General features: G+C 46.9%; 1 protein-coding gene across 1 annotated transcript; it reads right to left on the minus strand.

The window, feature by feature from the left end:
• On the minus strand, positions 1–27,919 carry LOC119148096 (scavenger receptor cysteine-rich type 1 protein M130-like). Its single transcript, XM_037387737.1, has 16 exons — positions 27,819–27,919; positions 21,653–21,967; positions 19,790–20,098; positions 17,865–18,179; positions 16,744–17,055; positions 16,001–16,318; positions 14,936–15,250; positions 9,460–9,774; positions 8,638–8,700; positions 8,237–8,551; positions 8,006–8,041; positions 7,576–7,713; positions 7,181–7,280; positions 6,528–6,595; positions 4,093–4,245; positions 1–736 (listed from the first exon to the last, which is right to left on the minus strand). Exons 1-16 carry the CDS (start codon positions 27,913–27,915, stop codon positions 633–635), a joined length of 3,273 nt encoding a protein of 1,090 aa, XP_037243634.1. The 5' UTR covers positions 27,916–27,919; the 3' UTR covers positions 1–632.
• Positions 27,920–27,940: the final 21 nt, after the last annotated feature.

The following is a 27,940-nucleotide window of genomic DNA, read 5'->3' on the forward strand; positions in this document are numbered from 1 at the left end:
GAGACAATAAATCATCATGGTATAGAGAGAGAAAAGAGAAGAGAAGCTTTTCCCTCCAATCGAATGTGTGATTCACTTGTACATAATTCAGATGACAGACCTGCATCTAAAGCAAGGACAAGAACAACCTTGTCGAGTTTCTCTTCTCACAAAGTGCTCTCTAGAAAATTTTTTCTAGTCCTCACATTCTATGTGACAAGCATCAATACCCAAAAGATGAAACAGAACTTTGATGATTTCTTGCAGTTCAGTCTCCATTCCTAACAGTCTCCAGAAAGCCGTCCTGTGTGTCTGGAAGGAGAAGCATAAATTTGAGAAGAGATCTTTAAACCATTTCTAATAAGAAAATATTGTAAGATGAAAAAAGTTACAAAGAAAATATTTAGAAATAAGAAGCACCAAGTGTCCAAGCAGTTTTGGCAACAAAAAATTGTAAGGGAAATAAGAAAAGTTTTCTTAACAGTCACGCTTGTATGTCTTCTAAGTATGCAATCACTTCTCTGCAAATAAACCAAACTTAGGTAAACTAATCCTACATGCAGGTTGTTCTGGCTCTGCTACTACCCAGTTAGCATTTTATGGACAAAGGTGTATTTCGAAAAGTGGTCGGTACAACTCAGCAGCCTCTGTCACTATCTCAGCTCTTCAATGTCATCATAGCCTGTATCTTCATGAGCAGGGGACACACGCCTCTCAGCCCCAGCAGTCCTGTTTCCTGACGCGTTCGGACTCCTGTCTGAAAACATGAAGGGAAGAACACCGAGGTAAATGGATGTCCTGTGCATATTACCTGTACATGGTTGTGCAGCTAGCAGCATGGGCTGTCAGTTGTCTCCTTCAGAAGTTAGAACCTGAGATACGCATGGCTGTGAAAGACCTGAGGACTGCTTGTCTCATTTTACCTCCTGCTACATGTACACATGTCCAAGGATCAAGCTTGCTGTTCCCAGAAAACAAGCTACTGATCAGACTTTAAACACTACTAATAAGGGCAATTCTTCAAAATCCCTAAATAATTCCATTTTACTACCTCAAGTGTTATCTGACACATTGCAAATTTAGTAGGTCTGTCCTTGTCCATCCCACAAATGTGCCCTGATACATCATGTCCCAGGGCTGTGACGGAGTGCTCAGCCCACTGGGTTTGAAGCCTGTGAAGAGGATGTCACCCACCCTGGTGACCGGGGAGGCACAAAGGCATGGGACTTGTTGGGTCATACAGGGGAGAACATCTTGGGACTATAGACAGCTTACTATGGACTGCTTAGGGGAGGAAACAGAAGCACAGAGAAGGAGGGGTCCATGTAGCTTGGGGAGGAACAAACATGAGCAAATAGAACAGTAAGTGGATAAAAGGGGCTGGTAGCCTGTAAACAGGCTGCTGGCCAGTCTGTGTGTTTGGCCATGCCCTGTGCCTGATCAGCAGTATCTGTCCTGTTGTCTTCTTGAACTCCATCTCTAACTGCTTCCCTCCCAGGTGTCTCTGTTTGGTGTGTCTGTGTGTGCACAGGGGTCTGAGTGCCAGCAACCAGAGCTGGAGCATGGCTCAGAGGGGTCATGCCAGTAACCGGAGAGACTGGAGTGGGCAGAACTCTGAAGTGCCACCAGCTGGGGTGGGACTCAGGGCCTGCCCAGGTGCCAGCAGCTGGGGTAGGGTACCCAGGGGCCAGTTGCCTGGGAGGCTGCATGTCTAAGCCCAGGTACTGGGGGACCAGTAGTGTGCACGTGGGTGTGTGGAGTAACTGGAAAGCCAGGGGCTTCCAGGACCAGTAACGGGATAGGCCGAGTGTCTCAGTTACTGGTGGAAGTATAGTGTGCATGTGCACGGGGAGGTGCATGTGTGTGTAGGTCTGATTACCAGAAACTGGAGTGGGTCCATGGGTGCCCAGGGTTAGCACATGCAGGTGCCAGCAGCTGGACGAGCCGGGTCCTGGGACAGCTGCTGGACAAAGTGCCTAAGGCCAGCAAGGGGAGGAATCCCTGCCACGTGTGTACATAGGCATGTTCCACCAGTAGCCTTTCACCCTGGTCAGCCAGAGTGGGGAACAGGATGAGGCCGTTGGTGCTGCTGGTGTTTGAGGGCTACGTTTGCTGTCTGTGTTGGCTCTGTAAGCCAGCCCTGTGTGCCTGCGTGTGCATGCCTACACGTGCTCAGCCTCACCCCTGGCTGGAGCTCCATCCCACTACCAGATTTAGCAGGCCCTAGCACCTCCTAATTTTTAGAAGACAAGCAACAGACCAGAGAGGTGAATATACCTTAACTATATGCAGTTTTTGCAAACAGCAAAGTTCATCGATACAACTGAGCAGCTTTGTATGAAGTCAACAGCAAGTGAGGTTCACAAGGACACTGAGAATTCATTTGAGTAAGGTAGAAGTGTATAAAACTTTATACATAATGTTAGAATTAATATAATCATGGGCCGTGAAACCCCCCCAACTCTCTAATGTTTCTCTAATCACTTTGAGTCCTAAAATATTTTCATTATTTTTTTCACACCTTCAGTCTGTCAAATATGTTTATCCCTACCCCAAAACGTGGAGCTGATCAGAAAGTGTTCCATGGTTACACTAAGTACACAGAGAAAGAAAAGTCTGTCTTAAATATTTTTTGTTGATTCTTTCTGAATTAAGTGCCTGACAAAACTTAGTGCTAGGATATAAACCTAGCTAAATCCACCCTCCAGGCACTGTCCATTGTCTTTAAGAGCTCAAAGAGATCAGGCTCTGAGGGACTGGAAAAACATGAACAACTTATGCTGATTTTTAAGATGGTGTGTGTGGGAGAAGAAAGAAGATTAGGAGTTACAGAAAGTTCAGCTTCAGAAAGGTATGTGAACAAATAAACTCCTTGTAAGGAGACAGAAGAAAAAAAGCAGGTAAATAACAGGTAACATGGATTTAACAAAAATAAATCACAGCAGATAAATCTGATTTTTCTTTTTGATTATTTAAAAGTGCTTTTATAAGGGAGTAAAGTAAATTGTCACTCAACTCATGGGATATTTTTATAAGTAAATTAGAGTCTAACTCAAACCTCTGTAGACTGGGTACATATTCAGTGAAAAATGGTATTCTTAGTGTAGCTCACTGTACCAGGTGAAATTCTTTGACAGCCCTAAATACAACTAAGTATTTTCATTAAGTCCTAAGATAAGAGAGACATGTTCTTATTACATTTTCCAGATGATGCCATACTGACAAGGTTTTGAGGGACATAGAATGAAATCTAGTAACAACATTTACAAGACTACAGATGAAGGGGGAAACAATCAACTGCATAATTAGAAAGATCAGTGTCTAATGGTATGTAGCATTTTACAGAGTGGGATTTGAAGTTGCATCAGGCCAGGGACGATGAACCCAGATCAGGATTCAAAGTCAGGAGTGTCATGTTGTTGCAAAAAAGGGAAACATCACACCAACATGCATAAACAGAAGGATAACCTCTAAGACATAAGAAGTAGTCCTTTGGCTCTACCTGATACTAGTAAGGTCTTAGTACCATGCTGTACAGAAATACTGTAAAATATTGTTTCTGAAACACTTATTGGAAGATATGAACCTACTGACACAGCCTGAGTGGAGACATACAGAATAAGCAGAAGTCTAGTCGACAAGAAGCAGAAAATTGACTGATGTAGGTTGTGGTAGTCAGAGAAACAAAATGCAAAACCGAACTGAGGGGGGATATGTTAACAGTCTTCAGGTACTTAAAAAGGGTGTTACAAAGATGAATGCAACTCCTCTATTCCCACGGTCATTGGAATAAGAAGTAACAATTCTAATTTGCAGCATTGAAGACTTATGTTAGGCCGCAGGCATTTTGTAGCTGTAAGGAAGGTACTGCACGGGTATATGTTACCTGTAGAAGCTGTGGGAACGTGGGAATGTGCTACTGAATGGCTATAAGAACAGAGTGATGACATCCAACCTGCATCCTCATGCAGGCAGGTAGCGTTCCCCCTGACAGGGCTTAGATAGAGCCTGGGTGATCCCCTGAGGTACCCTCCACCTTGTTTTCCCCTGCGTTCAGTACAGTAGCTATAGATTATGAAAACAAACATGAAAGCACTGCCCTTCTGGCCTCACCCGTCTGTGGATCCTGGTTTCCGTCACTTTCTTCAGAGATCCCAGTGATTTCCTGTCCATTCTGCCCAGAAGAAGCATCATCTTTAGGTCCAAAAGCTTCTGTTGCATCATCATAACCATCTTCCAGGGCATTTTCAGGCAGCGGGGAGGCCTCTGGAACAGTACAGGTATTAATTATAACAGGGAAAGATCCTCCACGACAGAAAGCAGTAGCTGATGATCCAGCAATAAGGGCCTGTAATACTGATATTATGATGCTAATGAACAATAATAACCCAAGAATCCCCCTGAGGACTCTGAGGTGTTTCAGACAACAGTGATATAACTCCAATAATTGTTATACATTGCTGTTACAAGTAGAAAGCGAAAATCAACACGGAGTAGGGACAGGAGGCAGAAGACGATCTGAAGAGGGAGGCAGTTTGTGACAGGGTTTTATTTCAGACTAAGATTCCCCACTGCATTTCATAATTGCACAATGACAAACTGCTCCTTGTTTATCCCTCTGTGGCACCTGCTTCTTACTATTTTCGTTACTTTAACCACCTTCTGTTAAATTGCCCTGAAATGGTCTAGCTAAGTAGCCATCCTTGGCTGTTTGCATATGGACATGTGGCTACAAGCTTAGGGCAAACCTCTAGAGAAAAATACCTGCAGTTCTGCTCCTTTTCTCCAGGCTGAACAGCCTCAGCTCTCTCAGACCCTCTCCACAGCAGAGGACTCCAGCCCTCTGATCACGTTTGTGGCCTCCTCTGGACCCGCTCCAACAGGTCCATGTCTGTCCTGCACGGGGTGCCCTGAGCTGGAGGCAGCGCTGCAGGGGGTCTCACCCAGGGGCAGAGGGGCAGAGCCCCCTCCCTCACCCTGCTGGCCACGCTGCTGAGGATGCAGCCCAGGGCTCAGCTGGCTTTCTGGGCTGCAGGTGCACACTATCAGGTCATGTCATTTGTCACCAGCAGCCCAGGTCCTCCACAGGGCTGTTCTCAGCGCGTTCCTCGCCAGCTGGTACTGACCCTGCGGATTGCCCTGAGCCAGATGCAGGACCTCGCACTTGGCCTTGGTAGACTTCATGAGATGAGGTTCACATTGGCCTACTTATCAAACCTCTCAAGGTCCCCCTGGGCGGCATCCCTTCCCTCACACGTACCAACTGCACTGCTCAGCTTAGAGTTACCTGCAGACCTGCTGCAGGTGCGCTCCATCGCACTCCCTGTGTCATTAATAAGGATGTTGAACAGTGCCAGTCCCAGGACGGACCACTGAGGGACCCCATTTGCACAGTGAGCTGCTGACTGCAGTTCTCTGGATGCAGCCATCCAGCCAATTCCTTATCCATGGAACGTTCTACCCATCACACTCACTTCTGTGCGCAGCCAGCTCGCTCTCTCATTTCTCAGGGCAGCTAGCCCTGTGGTCCAAACTGCACTGGAATCCACCCCTCAGAAAATACTGGTTTTCATTGTTTTATGGAATATATGTATATATGTGTGTGTGTATGTATATATGTTATATACACATAGACATACAAATAATACATACATAAAATTAAAATACATACAAAAAATAAAAAGCACTCTTATTTCACTTTTTACCTATTACTCAATATTCAATCTGAATAAGAAAAAGAGATCTATTTTGGAATAATTATCCTCTTAATAAGTATTTCAAATCGTGTAAGGAAAAGAAAAGCTTTTAGTTTTATTTTAAATAATAAACCCCCTTAATATAAAAAAAGCAATAGAAAATAAAATCAAAGACATGGTACAGCAGAGAGTCTGGGATATGAGCAACTGAGGTCCAAAACTGCTTGTGCCTTTGACAGTTGATCTCTCAGAGACCGGGCAATAGCTAAGAGAGCATTTTGATCAGCTCTAGGAAAATGAAATTCTTCTCCAAACACTTTCTCTTACTCAGCTTTTTCAAATTATAAAAAACAAAAACAAACAAAACACAAAAAAATCCCCCACATCTGGCAAACTGCATTTTCTTCAGATCACTCAGATTAAAAATCTTTAATCAGCTCCAATGACCTGCCAACATTCTTATTTGGAGCATGTTTTTCCTGTATCTTAATTCTCCTCATTTATCTCAGAAATGAAGGAATAGCTTACAAGCTGCTACAGTCTCAATTTCTGGGAGAACAGTGGTCAAATTGTTAGATTCATATGACTGGATCCTGTGAAGAGTGCAATACTGCCAGTAAACATCTATTTGCAATTTCTCATATAGAAGAGAAGACTAGCACTTATATATGAGATTGCATTGCATTCTCCAACCACAAGAGTTAAACAGAAATTTTTGGTTCACATCAAAACATCACTAGTGGACATGAAGTGCAGCAAGAAAAAAATTTTTAATGGCCAATAATGCTTTGGAAATTAAAAGCTGCCCTGATTTTGAGTCTCTTTCTTTGTAGGATCCCCATCTTCCATTACCTTGAGTTGCTCCGGGACCATTTTCTTCATCACTGTCCCCACTATAAAACTGTGCTTTTGGTTTTGTACTCTCTGAATAAGAATCTAGGCAAATGAGAAAGACAATGGTATCAGATCAAACTCGCCTTAGCTGCTAAGACTGCATCATGAGGACAAGGGTAGGCTACAGTAATACCATCCAAGGTCAACAGATTCCTGGGCAGCCAGTATTACTCCTGCAAGGTAAAGAGCTTACAGCGCAGTAACCAAGGATCCACTAGGAGCCCCATAATGCCTCCTGTGGCTCATGGTGGGGTGCAAGCCACCAAGGAAGAAAAGAGTCGGCAGGGGGAAGCCTACAGAGACACAGCTGCTGGGAGGGAGATACAAATTATTCCTTTATTTGTTCCTGCTTTAAATAATGGCAGCAAGAATCTTTTTATTTGTTTGTTTGTGGCAGGTTTTCTTGTTAATTGGTTTGACCTATATGGCTGCAGTGAGGACAGCACGAAATGAACTGTCCCTGTGAGAGGAACTTGCAGGGTCCAGTGGGCAGGAAACTTCTCAACTCAGATCTAGGAATTCTGTTTCCCTGGATATTTGGGACCTGCAAAGTTTCAGCTTGGGATCTGAGCCACCAGGAGGAATTTTCCCTTGACAAGAGGAAGACACACAGACCTGCCAGGCCAGCCATGCCCTGCTTTTCCTTCACCACGTCGTAGTCGATCTCCTCATAGACAGTCTCAGGGAAGGGGTCATAGGACAGTCGAGAGCCTGCAAGTAAAAGGCAGTGATCAGTCACACAGCCTCTGCTCATACTCAGGCTGGGGTCATGAAAAGGAGAAGTCACCTAAAGGGGTCTGCGTGGCCCGGCCGGTACCCAGGTCACCGAGAGGTGCTGGCTGAGGATAAGCACTGCTGGGCTCTTTCCCAGCCAGACGGTAAGTGAGAATCTCAGTGTAGCAGCACATGCCACTCATCTCAGTCACCCAGCCCCAGCCTCCCCAGCCAACTAGACGCTTGCCAGCCATGTGGAGGAGGCATCTCATACCAGTCCCAAGGGACCCACCTCTCTGCTGTGCCCTGGCATGTCGGATCTGTCCAGCAAGAATGGCAAGGACCAGGCAGAGAAGGGCCCCCAGGACAATGCAGAGGATGACAGGCACTGAAATTCTTGTACTGTCTGTTGGAGGGCGGCGGGGAGGATCTGAATGGAAATGGAGAAGCAACAGATAGAGAATCAGGTGACCCAAAGGGCTGATCCTCTGTGGCCTCCTGCTGTGCCCACGCTGGCAGGGTGAGGCAGGTCACCTGCTGCCCAGTGGTGGATCCCGCTCAAGCAGCTGGAATTCAGCAGCTGGGGATGGTGCCACTGAGCTCTCCTTTACAAAAGGCTGCTGGAGATGCTTGCTGATGAGCTGGAATATACTGCTGATGGATCAGGGACTTTAAATTCTCATTTGATGGAAGAAAGAAAGAGGGAAGAAGTAATGTGTTACCTGCTCTAGTGGGTGATGCTGTTGTTTCTGTCATACCTGCAAAAGGAAGGTGAGTCCAGGTTAAGGAAGATGCAAATGTGAAAAATAGGGAGAACATCTTCATGTCATTCATAATATTACTGCAGTCAGAATTATGAAGGGGCTAGTCACTGGGCTGTACAGCTGGCACAGTGTGGCTCTATCCACCTCCTTCCCAGATCTGTGTAATGAACCAAAGGACCAGTCACTAACCAGAGCAATCCACAGCAGCATCTTCTTTATGATCACAGGTTTTGCCCACCAAGGGCTTGGCAGGACAGTCCCAGAGAGACAGCTCCATTCCTTTACAATGCACCTTCTCCAGCCAGATGGGACCAGTCCCTTCCCCAAAGGCAGCTTCACCCAGAGCAGACACAGCAGATCCACAGCCCAGCTGCCTGCATACGACATTAGCATCTGCCACATCCCAGGAATCGTCACAGACCGTTCCCCAAGAACCTTGGTGCCAAATCTCCACTCGGCCTGAACATCCATCCTCTCCTCCTATGACTCGTAACTTCTCCCTGTCTGCAAGACACAGAAACCTTCTGTATCGCTGAAACAGCAGGAAGGTCCGCAGGGAGTGGTAAGGAGAACTAAAGAGGTAGAGGTACCTGAGCAACTTGTAGCGTTCGGGCACTCAGCAAATGAGGTTGGGGTCGTTGCCTCTTTTCTTCCTGCAAAATTTAAATACCGAAGTAAATAATTATTCTCTGAAAAGCGCAAGGGAGAATAAAATGCTTGAAAATTCATCATCAGGTTAATTTTTTCCTATAACATACATGGCCCGTACTTGGTGAATCACTGTTCGTCTATTGCTGTGAATTAAATAATCTTCCTGATGACTCTGCTTGCTTTCTTTCATTCTTCTTGTGTGAGGCAGCTGCAATCCCTTTCAGTAGATTTAAATGTCATCTAGAATTCATTTATATTACAGTGGGAACCCACAGATATGAAATACTGTCATAAAAGCAGGCACTAGAAATGGACCTTTAGAACTAAACTAATTCATACACTTGTCCATGGCTATGTGCATGCATGAGTGTACATGTACATATGCACTGATGCACCTCCATACATGTAGAAACACATACATGCCTCTAGACGTCTTGAGAAGTCTGACCTTAACTCAGATCTCACAGACTGACTGTAGCATAGATTTTTTGCTTTAAAAATATGCAATGGCACCATCCTATCAGGAACTTCCTTGGGATTTTCACTGTGTAACTGCACTCGGTGCCATTCATGTAACTATAATTTACTCATTTATATCAAGGACATAGACAAAAGAAAATGTTTGTGCCATTTGCATGAAACTAGAAATAATATATACCAGATAACAAATGAACGTGAGGTAATTAGTACAATGTCCATATATGCTTGCGTAGGTTTATGTGTATGTCTGGGCAGTCCCGTACAGATGCATTTCTAATTACCACGGCAAGAAATATGGGTCTCTTCTGCGCGGTTATCACATGACTGAGGATCCCAGGGGTCTGACTGACATTGCCAGAGAGAGCTATGTTGCTCTGTACACTCAACGTGGTCCAGCCACGTGGGCCCAGAACCTCTGCCGTACTGGAAGTCACTTGCGATTTCCCCATCGTCTCCACAATTCAAGTGTTTGCATACAGTTCTTGCAGTGACTTGAGACATGTAATTTGAGCAAATGCTCCCCCATGTCCCATTGTAGAAAACTTCTAGCCGCCCAGCACAGTCATTGCCATTCACCAGCCTCAGAGCCAGGAACTCTAGAAGTGAAGACACAAAAATGTAATTAGCCAGGAACTTGGCTGTGATCAGTGAAATCCAGAATCTGCTAACAATCCTGTTCATCATGCTGAGTCAGAAAAAAACCACTCTGGAAGGGACAAACACTTAAACCCAAAAGTTAACATCATATACCAATCTCAACATATATTTGTTACAAGATTCAGAACTTGTCCCTGCAAAATGCATGAGCAAGAATATAGCTTATGAGGTAAAGTAAGATTACTCTTTCCTATGCCATTTTTGTAAAGGCACACATTTGATTGTTCTTTTTCCAAAGACCAGCCAATAGGCAAACCCTGCTCTTCACACAATAGCAACCACTGTCTTAGGGATTGCAGCTGTTGCAGGCTTCCCAATCCAAGCATCCTCAGGGCTGGCTGGTACTTCGTCACTCAAATAGGCCTAGGTTTTCTCCTGGGCTGCATGGGTTTAAATAAACCATTGCTCAGCTCTACTTTCCAGCTGCCTGGTGATGTACCCACTCCACTCATTCTCAAATGGTTGAATTTTTATAATGACTTATGTTGTCTGATTCCCGCCTAAGCGGCAGTGCCAACAGGTACTGTTTATATATCCCTTCTAAGGTGCTACCTGTGCCTGCTGTCTGAGTGGGGAAAGCTTCTAACCACCGTGGTGGTGCTCTGCCACTGAGACCATAGCATCTGCCGGTGTTGCTGGGGAGGAAGGTGTTGGTCGGTATAATCCATCGCCAGCCATCTCCCAACATTCACTTCTCTCACCGTGCATACTGTTTCATCATTCATGATGCGTGGTGTGTTACTCCACAGACATCACACTGCCACATTGCTTGCATTGTGTCTTTCCAACACAAGCTTAAGCAGCCTTCTCTGTCCTCAGTCCCTCACAGCATGGTCAGCAGTTTCCTAGGCTCATCTGTCTCCAAATAATTTTCCTTTATGCTCCTGTCCCAGATCTCTACTGACAGTTGAGCCAGCTGGTCAGCTTGGTTGCTATGTTTCTTGAGTTGCCTTTGAACTTGGGATATGTGCATTATTAGCATGACATACTAAGTGGGTCTTCCTTCAAGCAGCTGTTGTACTGCTTTCCATACTTCAGCTCAAAACAGTTTTCCTCACTGCTGCCCGTTATCACACTTTCATTCAAGCCATTTCCTTACCACATTTTTTCACTATCCAGGAGCCTGTATACATGGGTCTGTTGGTGCTCCTGAGTATGTCCCAAGGCCCTTTTCAAGGCCTTTCTAATTTCTTCAAGTCTCCTTCCAGATGGCAGCTTCTCCTATAGAGGGGTTCCAAGGATTTCCACCTCCTGTATCCTGCCGTGCTTTTACAGGATCCATCAGTAAAGAAACTCTGTTGTTTATTTTTGGTACTTAATTCACCATATGCTAGGGCTTTGACAGCCAGAGGTGTTTGGTCTTCCTCATGCTATTGATTGCTGGCCATTGACTTAGTTCAACTAATCCTGCTCTGGAGCTTGAACCAGTGAGTGCAGATGGGAAAAGGGCCAGTAGCCAGTTTTGCCATGTAGTTGTGGTTGCTCTTCCCTTGGTGGTGTTGAATCCTTGAACCTAAAATTCAGGATGGCTGGTCTAGGGCGTAACCGCAGTGGCTGCTCTGCGCCCACTTCAGTGGCACCCAGACACCCTCTGCATATGCAGCGAGGGCTTCTTGCTTTATAGGGCAGTCGACATTTTCTGCTCTTTTGTGGCTCTGACACCAGAGTGCCAACAGTGTCTCTCATCTCTTGAGATGCTCATAGTACCACAGACTCCATATCATGTTTTTCTTTCCTGTGTGTGTATATAACAAAGTTTTTACATTGCTACCTACCTATATTGGTCCTAAGGCCAGGGCATGGACTACCTTCTGCTGATTAGCTCCAAAGATTGCTGGTGTTCCTCTTCCCACCCAAAATGAGGCTTAATTTCAGGTCATTTGTTACGTGGGTTTAGTCCATTGGCTATCACCAGAGATATGCATACATCAAAATTCAGCAGTGCCCAAGAAAGCTCAGGTTCTTGTTTGTTGTGTGGAGGTCCATGGTGCTTATCCAAGCAATCTGGTCAGCTGGCATGTATCTGCATCCATTTTGTGTGCCTAAAACACGTATATCTTGAGGGGCCCTTTTTACTTGGGAGTGCTTGATGGCAAACGCAGCACTGAGAAAGGTATGGTTACCTAGAGCCCTGTACTTAGTACTTCTGGAGTTGTTCCTCCAATCAATACATCATCAAGTTAGAGGAAAGTTCTTTGGAATGCTATTGCTTTAAAATCTGGTGGATGATGCTATAGCAAATAGCAAGGGCTGTGTTTCCACGCTTGGGACAGCTGGTTCCAGATGTGCTGCACACCACTCCAGGTGAAGGCAAACTGAGGTCTTGCATCTTCGACCAGTGGGATTGAGAGAAAAGAGGAAAAAAAAGTATTTGCAATATGAGTTATGGCATACCTGGTACATTCTTTAGCTTCTAGCTCATACAAGAGCTGCAATGGGTCTGGAACTGTAGCAGCTGCAGCTAAAGGGTGTGTGACTTCATTCAGAGTTCTGAAGTCTATTGTAAACCATCATCCTCCAGCAGACTCCACACAGGTCAAACAGCACTGTTGTATGGTGTGTGTTTAAGACCACCGCTTGCTTTCCCACGGAAACAATTATTTAGGGGATTTTATTGGCAGCCCCATGGTCAGGTTGATAGTGCTTTCAGCAAATCGCTTGGATTGGCAAAGGACTGACACCGGGATCTATTTAAGCAAATTCAGCAATGTTTGGATGATTAGAGAGTCCTGGGGAGTCCCATAGCTTGTTCTCACCTGTGCAAGCCACAGTGCCTATTCCAAAAACCCTGAAGCCTTTCTGTCCCATCCATCCATCTCTGGTGGTCAAGAAAGTCAGTGTCAAGGGTGACAGGGGTAGTAGAGCCAGTGGCAGCAAATAGGGTGTGCCAAACCCGCCTGTTCAAGCTCAGATTCCCTTCCTCCAGAGCTGGGCATGTTTCTCCTCCAGTTACTCCAAGGACAGTTTATTTGTCACTGCTACACAGAGGGGATAGTAAGATGCCCCGAGTGCTGCTATAGTTCAGTATTGACCCAGTGCACAGTGTTGTTGAGGCAAGGGTGCCTGGCCACCTTGTCTGGCCAGCCTAATAACTTTGGTTAACTTCATCCACTGCCAGGCCAGGGGACACCACCCCTCAGTGCAGTAAGTTCAGATCAGCTGCAGAGCACAAAGTGGTCCAAAAGTGGGGGTAGCAAAAGGGAGTGGTTTAAATAAGCTCTCACCTCTCTCCTGTGCTCAAAATTCTAGGTCTATGGACCTAGAGGGCTTTTCCTTCCAGTCTCTCATATTGTCTCCCTTTTCTTTCAGATCCATCCTTAAGTCTCAGTGTGTAGGAGGGGCACACACAGCACTCCCATTCTCATTTTCCTGAGGCTGGCCATGCTGCTGGTTCCTCAGTATTATCCTAGTCTGCGCTGCTAAGCTTGCACTCTTCTTCTGGCATCCTCACTCCAGAATGGTATACATAAGTCACTCCTTGACTTGATCAGCAGGGCATCCCCCCAGGTGGTACCAGAGGGGCACAAGTAGCTGTGCCTAGCCAGTGGAGAACCCAAGCTCTAACATTAATGATCACAAGCATTTCAGGATCTCTCTCCCTTTGCCTGTGACCACACTCCAGCAGTCCAGGAAACTGCAGTTGATTATTCGCTCCTTCCCAGTCCTTTCAGAGGGGTATTTTGTTTGTAGAATCAGCACAATTAGGCACTGTTCAACATACCTCTCCATAAACTGGTCCCAAAGCCCTCCTACGTTGTGCAGTATGATCTTTACAAGTGGCTTATGACCTGAACTCCCCAAAGCCCTGCTGTCTGAAGCTTTCAGCTCTATCTCTTCTGCTCTGGTGTCCCAGCAATGCCACAGCCACTGCAGAGGCCTCTCCCTGGAGCAGTGACTGCAAGTTTCTCCATTTATGCTCAAAGACCCATCGAATGGTCATAGTCTGCAGAGCAGCATACCCTTTTCCGTAGGACTCTGTAATTACTGTAACTAGGGCTGCTGAAAGGACTCGGTTTTTTAATTCATCATAAGCCCCCAGTTTCCCCTTCCAAGGTGTCAGGGTCCACTTCCAGGTCAGCCAATATGAGCTGTAGGTGCTCCCACAAGCAGCAATTATTCCAGTCCCAGGGCATGCCAGGTACTAGTGTTGCTGGAGTGTCTCCTACATTTACTGTCTGCTATCATGGGCAAAACAGTTTCCACTTGGGAAAAAGAACTTTTTTTTTTTTTTTTTTTTTTGCACTTAATATAATCTTAACTATTACTTTGGGTAACAAGGAAAAAAGAAAACATTAACAATTAAACATTAGGGAAACTCCTTTGATCCACTCCATTGGTCCTAACTTCCTTTATTTTCCCTCCCAATTCCTTCAGTGAGGGTGGCAGTGCAGGAGGTTGTGTTTTTTTCTGCTCCTGGCTTCTTATTCATTTTCCTCTACTCCAGCATGCATGCATGCTCCACAGCCTGCAATCCCTTCAGGGATTGTATTTTCTCCACTGTGGGTGCTCCACAGGCTGCAGTGCCCTCAGGAGTTTATCTGTTCCAGTGTGGCTTACCACAGGGACAGCATACCTCCTCTGGCACAGAAACCATGTCTTCATCCATGTCCCCAGCAGTGTCTTTTTCCACTTCTCCTTCATTTCTGCTTTCTTGCAGCTGCCACTCTGTCTTAAATATGCATAGGCAGAGCCACCATATGCTCCTCTGATCGGTGATTGCTGTGGGGCCCAAAGGTTTATTTCTGTTGGTGTCAGAGCCAGTCATAACTGACTGTAATGGGGACATGGCAGTTGATGGCCTTTCCCACACGAGGAACACACACAGCCCTTTGCTGTGGAAATCTTTACCAAAACCCTCAAATTTACCACCCAGTTATCCCACTCCACCACACACACATATGCATGTGTGTGTTAATGCAAAATAAGGACTTCTGTAGACCCTTTGCATCTTGGTGGGACCAAGGGGATGGGCTGACCAGCTATGCTTGTAGCCTAGAAAGCAAGAGGCTGTCCAAGCAACTCTCCTCTATTCTCTGCTTCTCCTTCATGTAACCCTTCCCTTTCAACCCACAGACTCAGAAAAGGCTTTTCCAAACATACCTGAGCACAGGACTCCAGCATCCTCTTTGTGTTGGCAGTTGTGCTCACCCCATGCCCTAGAGGGACATGCCCAGAGATCGGATTCAGCCCCAGTGCAGTTCACATCATCCAGCCAGATCTGTCCTGAGCCTTCACCATAATGAGCAGATACAAATGCCTTGATGGCATGTCCACATCCCAGCTGTTTGCAAACAACATTAGCATCTGCTAGATCCCAGTTATCGTCACAGATGGTGCCCCAGATGCCATCATGATAAAGCTCTACTCTCCCAGCACACCGCTTTGTTCCATTCACCAACCTGATCCGTCTGCTACCTGCAGGGAGAAAACCCAGCTGTCAGCACGCAACGTAACAGTGATGCACAGGCCAGTGCAATGGATGCACGTTTAAAGCACTGTTAAGGCATCACGTTCTTGTTATATTCCAGTGTTATATTCTTGTGTTATGGTTTCTTGGGTAGAATGCCTGTGATGCTAAAACCACACAAAAGGGAAGGCCTACTCCTGCATCAAGTAAATGTTTGAACAGTTCCTGTGAGATGTTGCAGAAAAGGAGTGTCTAGTCATAGCGAGTATATGCAAAGATCACCTTATCTTAGAAAGCCGGAGAAGCTGTTTTCTATCTAAACTCATTTAGTTTGGCAGAGACAGAGACAGTTTCTGTTACAGATGGATTACAAGATAAGAGTAGAAACAGTTCTAATTTACCTTGGAAAGACTGCAGCTATCTATACATACAGAAATGTCACAAAATGTCACCTATTTAATTCCTAAGCGACAGCCAGAATGTGTGGCAGTCGTGGCCAAATTAGTGTTCTTATGGCTTCTGTATTCTATTTTTTTTTTTTTTTTGATTGTGTGGGATAAATCCTCTAACAAATCCAAATGAAGGAAACACTATGTAAATTACATTTGCTTCCTTAACTATCATTGTCCCCTAGAGTACAGAAGCAGGTGGATTTTGCAAGCTCAGCCCCATGCCTGTTTAACACCGGGTGAGGCCACATCATGGTGGGCTAGAGGCAGCCCTGGGAAGCACCGTGTACCTTTTGCACAGTAACTCACCTGAGCAAATCACACCAACATCTTCAGCAACTCCCGCTGGCTCTGCCTGGAAAAGGGAGGTCTTACACAGCATCAGCTGAGTCTCGGTTCCAGCACACTGGACATTTCTCAAGCCAACATGACCCACGCCTCGCTCAGACCTTGGGAGGTAATAGGCTTTCTTGGCAATTCCACACTGGAGCTGCCTGCAGACCACATGGGCGTCTTTAATGCCCCAGTCATCATCCAGGACTCTGCTCCACGTGCCATGGAGTGAGATCTCAACACGCCCATCACAACGGCTGTTACCACCTGAGAGTCTGAGCGATTCATCAAGACCTGGGCTCAAGAGAATTGGAAAATGTATTGAATAACATCTGCCACTCTTACTGCAGTAGAAATAACACGCAGGAAAGATGGGAAAGACAAATCTCTATGTTGGTAAAAGAATAATTCTCACCACTGGTTAAGGAGACTGCATCTGTTAAGGATTTATTTGCTTGCATGCACACAAGGGTCTGTAATGGGAAGCGAGAAAGGCTTCCCTAGCTCAAAGACTAGATCCTGTCAGGAGTCAGGCACATCTAAATAATGTGAAGCCTTCTACTACATGAAGTTTCTGTGCTGAAGTAAAGGTTGGAGGCAGGGGGGAAAGGAAAGGCCATTAAAGATAGGCTGACATACCAGACTTGCTTGGCAGGACGAGATCACCAGCCGTGCTCTGGTCTGAAGTTGCACTGCCTAAATGGCTGCTCCTGACTTACCTGAGCAAACAACAGTGGCTGCTTCTCTGGCTGAGCAGGCTGGATTGCCCAAAGTCACTTGAGCACAGTCCCACAGGCAGGACTCTGTCCCTTCGCAGTGAAAAGCATCTCTCCATATAGGCCCACTCTCCTCCACAAAACGGTCTCCTGTCTGGATTGACTTCGCATAGCCACAGTTCAGCTGATAGCAGAGGACGTTGGCAGCTTGCAAATTCCAGTGGGAGCGGCAGAGCCCTCCCCATGTGTCTCCATGGCGGATCTCCACCCTGCCAGAGCACGTGGTGCCATTCACCAACCTGCCCCCCGGGCACCCTGCACACAAAAGAAGGTGAGCACTGAGGTGTCGCACCGGTAACTGCTCATGGGCATGACCTGAAAGGGACTGGGAAAAGGGAATGAGTTCTCCTTAGCATTCAGTAGCAAAAATTACTCCACTGGACCACTGCAACTTCCATACTCATACCTAGAATTCAGCCCATCCTATTTTACTGAGAAGAACGACTAGAAATCAGGATCTGGTCCCCTTTGCAATTTTTAAACTCAGGGCACCAGGTTTCAGGGCTCTGGCTGAGCCATTAGACCTTGATTGTTCTGACCAGCCTCAGCTGGGGTGTCCAGCTGTGCACCCCCAGGTTGCTGGTCCAAGGCTCTGAAACTGGACCAGACCTTCAGTCCTTGCCTCAACGATGTGACTGGTTTAACTGTCTCCAGTCCCATCTCTCGCTAATCCTGCCAACCCTCTCCAGCTGGGCCCTACATCTGATTCATTACTTTGCCTTGTCTGGAACTGACCATAGACCTTGCCATCAGCACCTTCCCCTGTGCGGGTGGTGTGGACTGTGCCTCGGTGCATAAGGATGCTGCCTGTGTTGTTCTCACCCTCTGCCCCCAACTCATCCTACCTGGCGGAGCAGCCCTGTTCTTGCTGTCCCCTGACACCAGGAGCATTTCACAGAGAGCAGCCTTGTGGCATGAGTGAAAGTGCAGCTCAACTCCTGGAAATGCCTGTAGCAGTGGACAAAAGACAGAGCCTGGCTCCACAAACACCCTCTGGAGTCTGGGTCAGTATTTTTCCTCAAAGAGATTTTTCTTTTCTGCTCTTAGACCTTTCCACTGCTCACCTGAACATACCACACGAGCCTCTCTCCCGGCAGGGCACTCATCGTGACCCAGCACACTCACAGGGCAGTCTCTCGGGTGGGAGCCATTCTTCTTGCAGCTGAATGTGCCGTTCCAGACAGATGCATTTCCTTGCCCAAAGGACCGTCCACTTGGTATCAGCACAGCAACTCCACAGTCCAGCTGCTGGCAGAGGGCATTGGCAGCTGGGAAATCCCACAGGTAGTCACACAGGGTTCCCCACATGCCTCCATGAAGTAGCTCTACTCTCCCTGAACATGTGGTACTGCCATTTGCCAGCCTGTACCCACCATAGCCTGCAGGAAGAATACAGGAACTTAGCAGTTACTTTTGTGTGTGTGCATGCTGTTGCACTGAAATTTGTAAGAGGGATGCAGCTGCAAGGAACTAGCAGTTGCTATGTCTGAAGTTACTGGGAAGCATGTTAGACCAGGATGTTCATGAGCCAGCTCTGAAAATAAGTCTTTATTGTCCATGCTGTAGCCTGCACTACATGACTAAAAGTGTCTTGACTCTTTAAGTTCAGCCTCTCCTCCTCTGCTCTGCTGTCTCCTCCTCCCACAATACTGCTGCTACCTTGCAACATTTTTTTCTCGCAGAGGCAGTTCCAACATCACACCTTGCATTTGGAGCATGTGAGAAACTCACAGCAGGAGCTCCCAGTAACACTCTCTCTCTCCTAGTAGCTGGTCATCTCACACTACCTAGTAAGCAGCAGCTGCTGTGTGCAATTCTCAGCTTTCATCCATGCCACAGCACAAAACTCTGAACACAATGGGCCATGCCCACAGGCAAATTCACGGTAATTTAAGTGCAGCATGGGTAGGACTGTGGTACCCTGCTGCTGGCCCTGTGCAGCCCCGCTGCCTTCCCACGCTGTCACTTGCACTTCCCTGGTCCCTGCAGCGTACTCCCCAACAAGACCTGTATTTCTGCTCCAAGCTGTGACTCTTGCAAGCGGAGGCAGGAATCAAGACTTGCCAGCTACTGATACCTCAGCTAACGGGGCCACTCAGCGGGCACAGCTCATCTGGCACAACTTGGCTGGCACAGCTCAGCACAGCTTGGTGGGCACAGCTCGGTGTTTGGGGCTGCAGGTCACCATGGCTGTAGGGAAGTGCCCACAGCAGCCTTGGACAGACTGCCGCTGCTCAGCTGGGGGGCGGCTGAACTGGTCCTTCCCAGGCATGTCTGGTGGCAGCATGTTGTAGCAGCTCTGCCCCATGCTCAGTTTACTCACTTTGATTTGTGCCCTTGGAAAAAAGTTGTGTTTGCTAGGTCTACTCACCATTTTGGTAGTGGCTGGCAGTAAGTTAGCTGTATTTAGAGCAGCCATAGACCATATGGAGTTCTTAAATAATGTTATCTGACAGTCACATCTAAAGACATCCAGGCCTCTGACAACTTTTTTTTTTTAATAGATTTGTAACTTGTGCCTCCTTTAACCTTTTGGAGATATGGCACCTCTCCCAGTTTCATGATTAACTGAAATGCCAGGGATTAACACACACACTGGCAGCACAGAAAATAATTCCGTTTCTCCATGTTCCTGCTTGTCTGCTCTGGCCATCTCCCCTTTTATGTGCATGAGAAAGACCTGGAAGGAATTCTCAGCACTATAGAGTGCACACCTCTGGTAGCATAAAATAAGTCACAGCCTTTTTGAGATCAGCACCCCTGGTGCAGAAGTGAAGTGACAGTAAGGCCTGTGTGAGGCGCGGGCTCTCGGCAGAGCAACCGAGAAAAGGCTGGGCTGCTCTCGACTGTGCCCTGGCCTTCCCTGGGTGGCTTGAGGCACGACAGGGGAAGCACCCCGGAGCCCTGAGGCGGGTCTGAACTGTGGGTCAACAGGAAGACGACATAGGAATGTCACCTATGAATGATGCCTCTCAGTCCGAAGTCTCACCTGAACACGCCACAGTGGCACCATGCGAGCAGGCCTCGCTGCGGTGCGGCGCCCTTGGACAGTGTGCCAGGTGAGTCTCATTCCCCACACAGTGAAACTCTTCTTGCCAGGTCACTTCACTTCTGTCTCCAAAGTGAGTTCCTCTCGAGATACCCACAGCGTGGCCACACGCTAACTCGTTACATACAGCAGAGGCAGCTTTGAAATCCACATGTGAAAAGCAGACCGTAGCCCAGGTTTCTTCTTGCTTTACTTTCAGCTGTCCTGAGCAGGCAGTGTCCCCTCCAGTCAGACGCAGCTCAGAGAAACCTGGGAAAAAAATTCCGAGAAATCCATCATCAAGGGCTGGTTGTACTGACCTGATTTAGAAACTCCCATAACTTTGTGGGCAAGACAAATCACCGCTGTGAGCAAGACACCTCACCTCTGTGAGGACCACTGACGCTTTTAAATAACCATTGTGGCAATTCCTGTATGCCACTAACAAGAGAAAATTGTGTGCAGGAATGCTGATTTCTTAGTATGTGAAAATACTAAATCCTTGGGAAACTACAGAAGAAGGGAAGTTTTGAACATTTGCCAAATGCTTGGGGAGCAGCAATCCCCAGATAAACAGATAAATAAATAGCCATTTCCTAGTGTGTGTCCTTGAGACTCCATTGTTCAAATGAATAGGAAACCAAAGTGTCCCAGAAAGAAGACAGGAAGTTGCACCCATCCTCGGAAAAAGCTAAAAAGACAGCCTGGTGATCTACAGGCTGGTCAGCCTCCCTTGGTACCTGGGAAAAGCATGGAGTGAATCCTCCTGGAACACATTTCTGGGCACAGGAAGGTGAGTGGGAAGAGGCAGCACAGATTTACCCAGGGTAGATCATGCCTGTGTGACATTACTTTCTCTGATAAATTTAAGTGACTGGATTTGTGGATGGGGGGAGACCAGTGCATGCCATTTACTTCACATTTAGCAAGGCCTTTGACACTCTCTTGAACAATAGCCTTGTATCCAGACTAGGATGTTACAGTCTGGGTGGTTGGACAACTACTCGGCTGGAAAGCTAACCAGAGGATCAGGCTCAGAGAGGAGCCATCAGTGGGTGGCACTCTCCCCGGGGCTGGCAGCACGGGAATGCCACTTGTTGGGCCCTTCCTGGGAACTGCTCTGTTCAGAACCTTTTCCAAGAGCCTGGAGGAGGTGGGAGTGCACTCTTATCCGTTTAGGGGGTTGGAGAGATAACCCCAAGGGCAGAACTGCCGTTCGGAGGGACCTAGACAGGCTGGATTAATGGGCTTGACAGGAACCTTATGAAAATCAAAAAGGACAAATGTGAAGTCCTGAAGCTGGGAAGGAAACACCTCCTGCGATGGTCCTTTATCCAAAGAGCAAAACCAAGCACATTTTGCAGAGGAAGGCAGCCACACAGACATTGGAGTTTTTTGCCTTTGTAGATTGTCTTGTCTTAGCTTACACAAAGAGCTGGAGAAGAGTAGCTGTATGGCACAACATAGCGTTTTCTTGCTTCTCCACCTACATCTGCTTTTTTAACTCCTATTCTTGGTCAAAGACAAGTTTAGTACTGCTTACCTGCTGCCTGGGATAGCTGTGATAGAAACCAAGTGTTTCTTGTCCTGTTCTATGTCATTTACTATGTCTGCTTCCTTTCTATGTCATTGCTGTGCCCCAGCAAAGGAGCCATACACTTGACAGTCAGTAGAAGACATAATGCTGATGCAACGTGCTTTGGCGGAGCGGAGGCCATGGAGAAAGCATTACCTCTACGCAGTACCTGGTTTTATCCAGCTAGGACAAAGTTTAATCTCAGCCCTGTAACATTTTCCATTATACAAGGTTGGATGACTTCTTACCTGAGCAGATCACTCCAGTATCATAGTAATGAGGGCAGGTAAAAGCACCCCATCCTGTATGTGAACAGTTCCAGAGATTGGGTTCATCACCACGGCAATCAACCCGATACAGCCACGTCGGTCCAGATCCTTCTCCAAAAGGAGATTGTTCAAGGGCCTGAACAGCAGATCCACATCGTAACTGCTTACAAACAACCTCAGCATCATCTATGGTCCAGTCACCATCACACACAGTTCCCCACTGCTCCTCATATTTTACTTCCACTCTCCCAGAGCAGGGGCCAGTTCCATTTGACAGCCTCAATTCAACAGCACCTTTGTACACAGAGACAGAGCCAGGTTATGGAAAGGACAGTGCCTAATCATGATTACCTATTGCATATGGTTAATGAGATTATTACTACTCTTAATTTACTATTAAATTAGACTTATTCAGTTCACCTTTCTAAATAGTCCAACTTAAACTTTTTTTGCAGGGAGTTGTGTCTGTATTTACAAGTTTGAGCTAACCATACTGCTAAAACGTAAATTATTTCTAATGACTGGTGAGTTTTCTCTTTTTCTGACCTGACAGGGCTCGGAAATGCTGAGTGATGTCCCTGCTGTGTGATTCACAGCGGCTTCAACAGGAACGCCTCCTTTTTCTTTGCTGTTCTGCCATGATGATACTCAGCTGAAAATGCTTGCTGGGCACATCCCCATATTCCTTCATTCCTATGTTCAGTACGGTGTGAAGAAGCAATTTCCCTCATCTGCCTCAGCTTCTTCCTCTCAGACAAACTATTACTTGCACCTCAGTGTTCCAATACTCTCTATTCGTTCCCTCCTTTCTTGCTCGAGACACAGGGTCCCCAACAAGAGAAGAGGATTACTTAAGGGCCGGGGGGGGGGGGGGGGGGCAAGCTATCTCAGGAGATGCAGCAGCATAAGCAGCAGAAGGACAGGTAGGTCTTCGTGTTGTTCCTCATGCCCCATCATCTCTTGGAGTGGGGCTGATGCCCAAAGAACCCTCTTTTCCTGCTCTGCTCCCAGGCATGCCTCTTTCCTTTGGTATGGATACACTTTTCCCAGTTCTTTTTCCTGTGGACTCACAAAATAACATTGCAGTAACCACAGAGCACTTGACAAAGAGCCTGACAGAAGAGGGAAGATGCACACATTGGTTTCTTGCTCTACAATATTGGTCTGCTACTACAGATGCTTCAAATACCATATAGTAGCTTAGCACAGGGATTTAAAAGGTAGAGAACACAGAGAATTTTGTTACAGTCAAATGCAGGAATAACGGTGGGACCCAGACGCAGTCCTTAGGAAGCCAAGCTACACAAAAACCTACTGGGACCCAAGAAATGCAGGGGAACAGGTCTGAGTCTGCACCTTACACAGACACAGTCAACACTGGAAAAACTGAAGTGTGTAGTCTAAGGTGTAATGACACCTAAAGAAAAAAAGTTGACTTGTTCAGGAACTGTCTTAATCTAGTTTTTTTTCCGAGTCAGGAATTCTAAGGCAAGAGTTTTGGAACATATTTTCATTAAAAAGTTTCTTTACTTACAGGAAGGTTCATAGCTGCTTTGGTGAAAAGTATACACAGAATCACAGAACATGGTGAGTTAAGGTTCTGAATTGACATAGACAATGATTTTCTGTAGACGTTTGTGGAAAAAAATTGTTGAAACAAAAAAAACCCGCCCAAACCTTCTGCCAAATTCCTTGAAAACAGTCACCATTGTAATTAAACAACAATACAATGGCATGCATTTGTTAGGATATGTGCTAGAAAGCTTGTCTCCACGTGCAAAGGAGAACAGAGGCACAATGGGTGAAGGGGTGGCCCTGCCCTGACCCTCTCTGGGACCCTGCCAACAGAGCCACCAGCTCTGCTCTGCAGCTGTGATCAACGCAATGGCTTCCCCGGTCACTGTAGAGGCTCAAGGGGATGGAACACCATGGGATGCATGGGAAGAGCATCTTGGACTTGCACAAGGCTTATGATGGAACATTTAGGAGAGGAATCAAAGGTGGGGAAAGGGAGGGATCAAGGATGTTTGGGTAGGAGGAAGTGTGGGAAAATAGGTTAGGTGGACAAAAGGACCAGAGGAAACAGGCACAAATTGAAACACAGGAGCTTACTTCTGAACTTCAGGAAACGCTTTTTTTTTTCTACGAGGATGACTGAGCACTGGAACAGATTACCCAGGGAAGCTGTGGGGTTGGGTCCCTTGGACATACTCAGAAGCCATCTGGATGTGGTCCTGCCAGCTGGCTCTGGGTGGGAGGCTGGAGCAGATAGCTCCAGGGGCCCCTTCCAGCCTCAGCCACTCTGTGATTCTGTGAGAAGCAGCCAGGGGTGGGTAGGTGGGCTGCTGATCGGTATGATTGTCTGGCTACACCCTGCACCTAAGCAGCACTGTCCATTATGTCTCCTCAGTAAAATGTTTCTAGCTGTTTTCCTGGGTGAGGTGACTAGTCGGTGTGCATGTGTGTATACGGAGGGCTAAGTGCCGGTGAGTGCGGCTGGACCACAGGTCACAGAAGCACATATCTTTGGTGCTGTACTGGTTTTGGCTGACAGAGTTAAGTTTCTTCATAGCAGCTCGTATAGGGCTGTGTTTTGGATTTGTGATGAAAAGAGTGTTGATTAATGCAGGGATGTTGTAGTTACTGCTGAGCAGTGCTTACACAGAGCCAAGGGCTTTTCTGCTGCTCACACCATCCCACCCCTGAGTGGGCTGGGGGGCACAAGAAGCTGGGAGGGAACACAGCTAGAACAGCTGACCCCAACTGACCAAACAGATAGTCCATACTATATGACATCATGCTCAGCTTATAAAACTGGTGGAAGAAGGAGGAAGGGGGAATATTTGGAGTTACATTTGTCTTCTCAAGTAAGCATTACACATGATGGAGTCCTGCCATCCTGGAAGTGGCTGATGGGAAGTGGTGGCTCCTGCCTGTGATGGGAAGTGGTGAATGAATTCCTTGTTTTGCTTTGCTTCCACACACAGATTTTGCTTTACCTATTAAATTGTGTTTATCTCAACCCAGAAGTTTTTCCTCACTTTTACCCTTCTGATCCTCACTCCATTCGTGACCACTCGCTCAGCTCCCATAACAGCACATGCTGAGGGCTGCTGCATGCCCGAGCAGCGCCTCAGGCCAAAGGGGAGCACCAGGTAGGCAGGACCTGTGCCCAGAAAGAGCCAAAGGGCCATCATAGGGCCACTGTCACCTGCAGAGTGCTGGCTCCTGCTGCCCCTGTCTTCTGTCTGGCTGTTTCTTCAGAACCTGCTAACTTATGGAAATGGTATAGAGCAAACCTCCAAGGTGGAAGGTATAAAACATCACAGACAACAGCACAGAGCTGAGCTGGAGGCTGTAGCTCACAGGGTTCCCCAGGGTCAGTGCTGGGGCCAGTCCTGTTCAGCTTGTCCATCACTGACCCGGCCAAAGGGGCAGAGCGCACCCCCAGCCAGTTTGTTGATGATACAGGACTGGGAGGAGCAGCTGGTACCCCAGAGGCGGCGCTGCCATTCAGCCAGCCCTGGCCAGGCTGGAGAGCTGGGCACCGAGGGACCTCATGGAGTTCAAAGGGAAGTGTAGGGTCCTGCCCCTGGGGAGGGACAGCCCCACACACCAGTATGAGCTGGGGCTGACCTGTGGGAAGGCAGCTCTGTGGGGAAAGACCTGGGAGTGCTGGGGGGCAGCAAGTTGCCCATAGGCCAGCAGTGTGTCTGTGTGGCCAAGGGGCCAGTAGGACCCTGGGGGGCATGAGGAGTGTGACAAGCAGGTTGAGGGAGGGGATCCTGCCCCTCTGCTCTGCCCTGGGGAGGCACATCAGAGGGGCCAGCAGAGGCTACGAAGATGATGAGGGGATGGCAGCATCTTGTTTACGAGGAAAGGCTGAGAGAGCTGAAGCTGTTCAGCCTGGAGAGGTTGAGGGAGAATCTTATTAATGCATGCAAGTACTTTAAGGGTGAGTGTCAGCAGGATGGGGCTGGGCTCTGTTCAGTGGTGCCCTGCAACAGGGCAAGGGGAAACGGCCACAAACGGCAACATGAGAAGTTCCATCTGAACACAAGGAAGAACTTTACTGTGAGGGTGATGGGGCACTGGCAGAGGCTGCCCAGAGAGGCTGTAGAGTCTCATTCTCTGGAGACATCCACACCCACCTGGACGCAGCTCTGTGCAGCCCGTTCGAGGTGACTCTGCTTTAGCATGGGGTTGGGCTGGTTGATCTCCAGGGGTCCCTTCCCACCCCAAACATGCTGTGATTCTGTTCCTAGGTATCACACTGCTTGCTGTCATTTGAGACTGAAACATGAATATGTCATTTTTATTTGCATTTGAAACCAGACCTAATTTCTCTCTCTGTTCCCTGTCAGTATACCAGCCCATGAACTGATGCTAACGCAGCCACTTCCTTCAGTCACTAACTATTGCTTCATTTCTCTTCCCAGAGTAAACTGCTAGTCAACTAAGAAGTGATTCTGCCTCCATCTCTGTCCGATTGTAGGCTGATTCTTGCCTGCTGCATCAGACACAGACAATGTAGCTCTGACACATGACTTCCTCTTATACATAGGGAAAAGGTTTTACCTGTTTGCTGACAGTGCTGGACTTTCTTACAATTTATTCTTTATTATTTAGATTCTGAAATACAAAAACTTTAAGGTACATTATTCAAGTGACTGACAGCTAGTAACTTACAAAACCTATTTTTTCTGTAGACTAGCCTCGCTCCTCAAGTTTCCTGAGTAAGAAAGTCTCTTACACACGTAGCACGAGCCTCTGATCACTACAAAATCCCTTGTACTTGCAACTTGTTGTCTCAGGAGTATAATCTTTCTGTAAATAATCTTTAAAACTATTCTGAAAGATGTTCTGGAGAGCAACCCACAGTGTATTTGCAGAACATGGTCTGAAAAAGTTTTCACAGCTAAAAGTATGTGTATTTAAAAGAGAAATAATTTCTAAGAGAAGTTCATAGTAAATTATTAAAGGAACAAGATAACTATTTCCATAAGCCATATCCAGGAGTAAAACACAGCTCCTCACTTGACCGATCAACCTTTCTGCAACTACATTTTTAAATAATCCAACACCTGCTGTTTTCAACACGCGGCAGCATGCAGGGCTGGGCGCAGAGGCAGCATAACCCAAGCAAGGGGCCGCGTGAGCGGCAGGGGCTGCAGCGGCGTGGGGATGCACTGCCAGGGCAGAGATGTGGCTCCTAGGTGCTGCTGATGGTCTCAAGATAAAGCTACTCCTGTCTGCATCTGCCAGTCAGTCTCTATTTTACCATTACTATTTATACCATCACTGTTAAAAAGAAGTTGGCAGAAAACTTACTCTCATTTCTACAGTACTGCTCAGCTGACACTCAAACATTGCTACAAAGAGGTCTAAATACAAACGTTTAATATTGTTCTTCCCACTCCTTTGCACAGAAAGGCCTATACCTCCTCCTCCCATCCACTTGAACCATGACTACATCCACACAACCAGTAAGAACCTTTAAGACTAGGGCCATGCTACATCAAAATATCAACCACAGCGAAGTCTTGTTCTTGTTATATGGAGATGCAACCACCACCACAATACCAAAGTGCCACCTCCACGTGTACAGGGAAAAAGATGAGGATTCCAAATCAGTCTTTTATTATCAGCTTCAAACATGTACACAGAGCTCTAGAAGAGCAGAGACAAATAGCGGTAAGCTTCAGATATACAGGAACAACGGAGGGGACGGTACGTTATCCAGCCAAACCCCACTGGGCACACAGAGCACCACAACATCATCTTACTGATGTTGGATAAAAGCCTGGAGTTATTAATTCTGTATACACAGAGCTCAACAGGGGAGGCAAGGCAGTAGTAAGGATACCTAGCTGGTTTCCATTACAGTTTGGCTGTTTACTAAACCTGGGCTCGAATTCCTGTGAGAATGGCCAGTCACTGATGTCTGAGTAAAACACAAAACCATCACACATGGCTTACTCTTCGTTCTCTCAGGATTGCCAAGGAGACTGAATCAAAGACAGAAATGTATTTAAACACCTTCCTGTCACTTTTCCTGGCAGATTGATGGAATAACAACTTATTCATATTGAATTTACAGTATTTTCCTATCTCACTGCCTTATGTGAAAAAAGTATGTACTTACCCAGGGAGGCCTGAACAGAGAGGAGAAGCAGCCACAGCACTGGAGTAGAAAGATGTCCTTTTGCTGTCATCCTGATTGCAGACAGATGAAACATCATGCTCTACCAGGCACTGCCTAGACCA

Source organism: Falco rusticolus, chromosome 5 (genome assembly GCF_015220075.1).
Source record: "Falco rusticolus isolate bFalRus1 chromosome 5, bFalRus1.pri, whole genome shotgun sequence".
NCBI lineage: Eukaryota > Metazoa > Chordata > Aves > Falconiformes > Falconidae > Falco > Falco rusticolus.

Excerpts from the sequence above, each read along its gene's own strand:
- LOC119148096 (XM_037387737.1), bottom strand. The coding sequence starts at position 27,915 with ATGATGTTTCATCTGTCTGCAATCAGGATGACAGCAAAAGGACATCTT. Across the intron at positions 8,042-8,236 it reads TGCTGCTGTGGATTGCTCTG|GTATGACAGAAACAACAGCA; the intron begins GTTAGTGACTGG and ends TTCCTTTTGCAG. Across the intron at positions 6,596-7,180 it reads ATGGCTGGCCTGGCAGGTCT|TACAAAACCAAAAGCACAGT; the intron begins GTGTGTCTTCCT and ends TTATTCAGAGAG.